General features: G+C 39.7%; 1 protein-coding gene across 1 annotated transcript in view; it reads left to right on the top strand.

Annotated features, from left to right (window-relative positions):
• Positions 1–750: 750 nt before the first annotated feature.
• LOC106533705 (scavenger receptor cysteine-rich domain-containing group B protein) overlaps positions 751–1,488 on the top strand; it is a 9,327-nt gene continuing 8,589 nt past the window's right edge. The window contains exons 1-2 of the mRNA XM_014030127.1: positions 751–847; positions 938–1,058. Of these exons, the coding sequence (XP_013885581.1) occupies positions 1,004–1,058 (55 nt within the window). The 5' untranslated portion in view covers positions 751–847; positions 938–1,003. The remainder of the gene's footprint in view (positions 848–937; positions 1,059–1,488) is intronic.

The raw sequence follows: 1,488 nt of genomic DNA, 5'->3' as shown, positions 1-1,488 counted from the left end.
ACACACACACACACACACACACACAGTGTGAGTCTGCAGCACGCAGGAGCTTTTATTAACAGTTTCTTTGAAGTAGTTTTATATGTTTATATGTTGTCATAGTCATTAAACATTTAAATCTTATCCTGCTGCAACATCAATTAGTTAATTTGATTTGTAAAACGATGATCCAGTTGTTTACACTCACTGTTCTGCAACAACAGAGACGTTAAACATCATCATGTAAATAAAACAACAACAGGACTCTGATAGACAGAAAATCATTTGATTAAATAAAAAATGTTTTAACAGGAAGGTGATTTAAATCAGATCAGGCTTTAAAGGAAACAGAAGGAAGAGAAACGGAACATTTTACAGGAAATTCAAAGAAAACTCTGAAAACTTCACCAGACAAGTTTCCGTTCTTTATTTCATCAGAACCTGCAGAACAGCTGGGTTCTGTTCATCAGCTGAAGAACCTGCAGAACAGCTGGGTTCTGTTCATCAGCTGAAGAACCTGCAGAACAGCTGGGTTCTGTTCATCAGCTGAAGAACCTGCAGAACAGCTGGGTTCTGTTCATCAGCTGAAGAACCTGCAGAACAGCTGGGTTCTGTTCATCAGCTGAAGAACCTGCAGAACAGCTGGGTTCTGTTCATCAGCTGAAGAACCTGCAGAACAGCTGGGTTCTGTTCATCAGCTGAAGAACCTGCAGAACAGCTGGGTTCTGTTCATCAGCTGAAGAACCTGCAGAACAGCTGGGTTCTGTTCANGCTCCTGGACACATGAACGTCTGACAGATCAATGTTTAGCATCATAAACCCATCAGCTGTGATGAGATGACTTCAGTTTCATGTTCTGAAGCTTCAGGTTAGACTTCAGATAACTGAAACACTTTGAAATGTCATGTTTGGTTGTTTTTGGTCAAATAAATGTCTTTTGTTCTAAAATGTAAATCAGATGTAAATGTTGTGATGATGTGAAGAACCTGCCTTCAGACTGACAACAGAACATGAGACAGACGGGATGGAGAAGGTTCTGCTGGTTCTGCTGGTTCTGCTGGTTCTGCACGCTGCGTCAGGTACAAATTATTTATATGTTATAGTTAGAGAGGACGTGTGTGTGTGGGGGGGGGCTCTCTCCTCTGTGATTTCACCACATCCTGTGAGTCGTCACATCAAACTGAGGATTAAATCAAATCTTTGACACATTTTCAGATTCCTGCTTGTTCAGCTCAGGGTTTGATCCCAGGATCATCCTGACATCAGGACCAGTTCCTGAGATTTGACTTGATTTGTCCTCCTGATCAGGAGAACCCATTAAGAGTTGATCTGAATCCTAGTTTTAGGTTTTTCTAATGGAAAATATTTGTCATTTTAAAGAGGAAACCTGAAATAGTTTGTGGAAATGAAGATTTCTCAGCTGGAAAGAAACAAAAGCTTTACTAACTTGCTGTGAAAATATCAAAAAATTAAGGTATTTTTGCTCTAAATCAATTTTTTTGTTGATAC

This window comes from Austrofundulus limnaeus, unplaced genomic scaffold, assembly GCF_001266775.1.
Source record: "Austrofundulus limnaeus strain Quisiro unplaced genomic scaffold, Austrofundulus_limnaeus-1.0 Scaffold1002, whole genome shotgun sequence".
In the NCBI taxonomy this organism is placed as follows: domain Eukaryota; kingdom Metazoa; phylum Chordata; class Actinopteri; order Cyprinodontiformes; family Rivulidae; genus Austrofundulus; species Austrofundulus limnaeus.
Note: the sequence above shows the minus strand (reverse complement) of the source record. Positions and strands in the feature narration are given on the sequence as shown.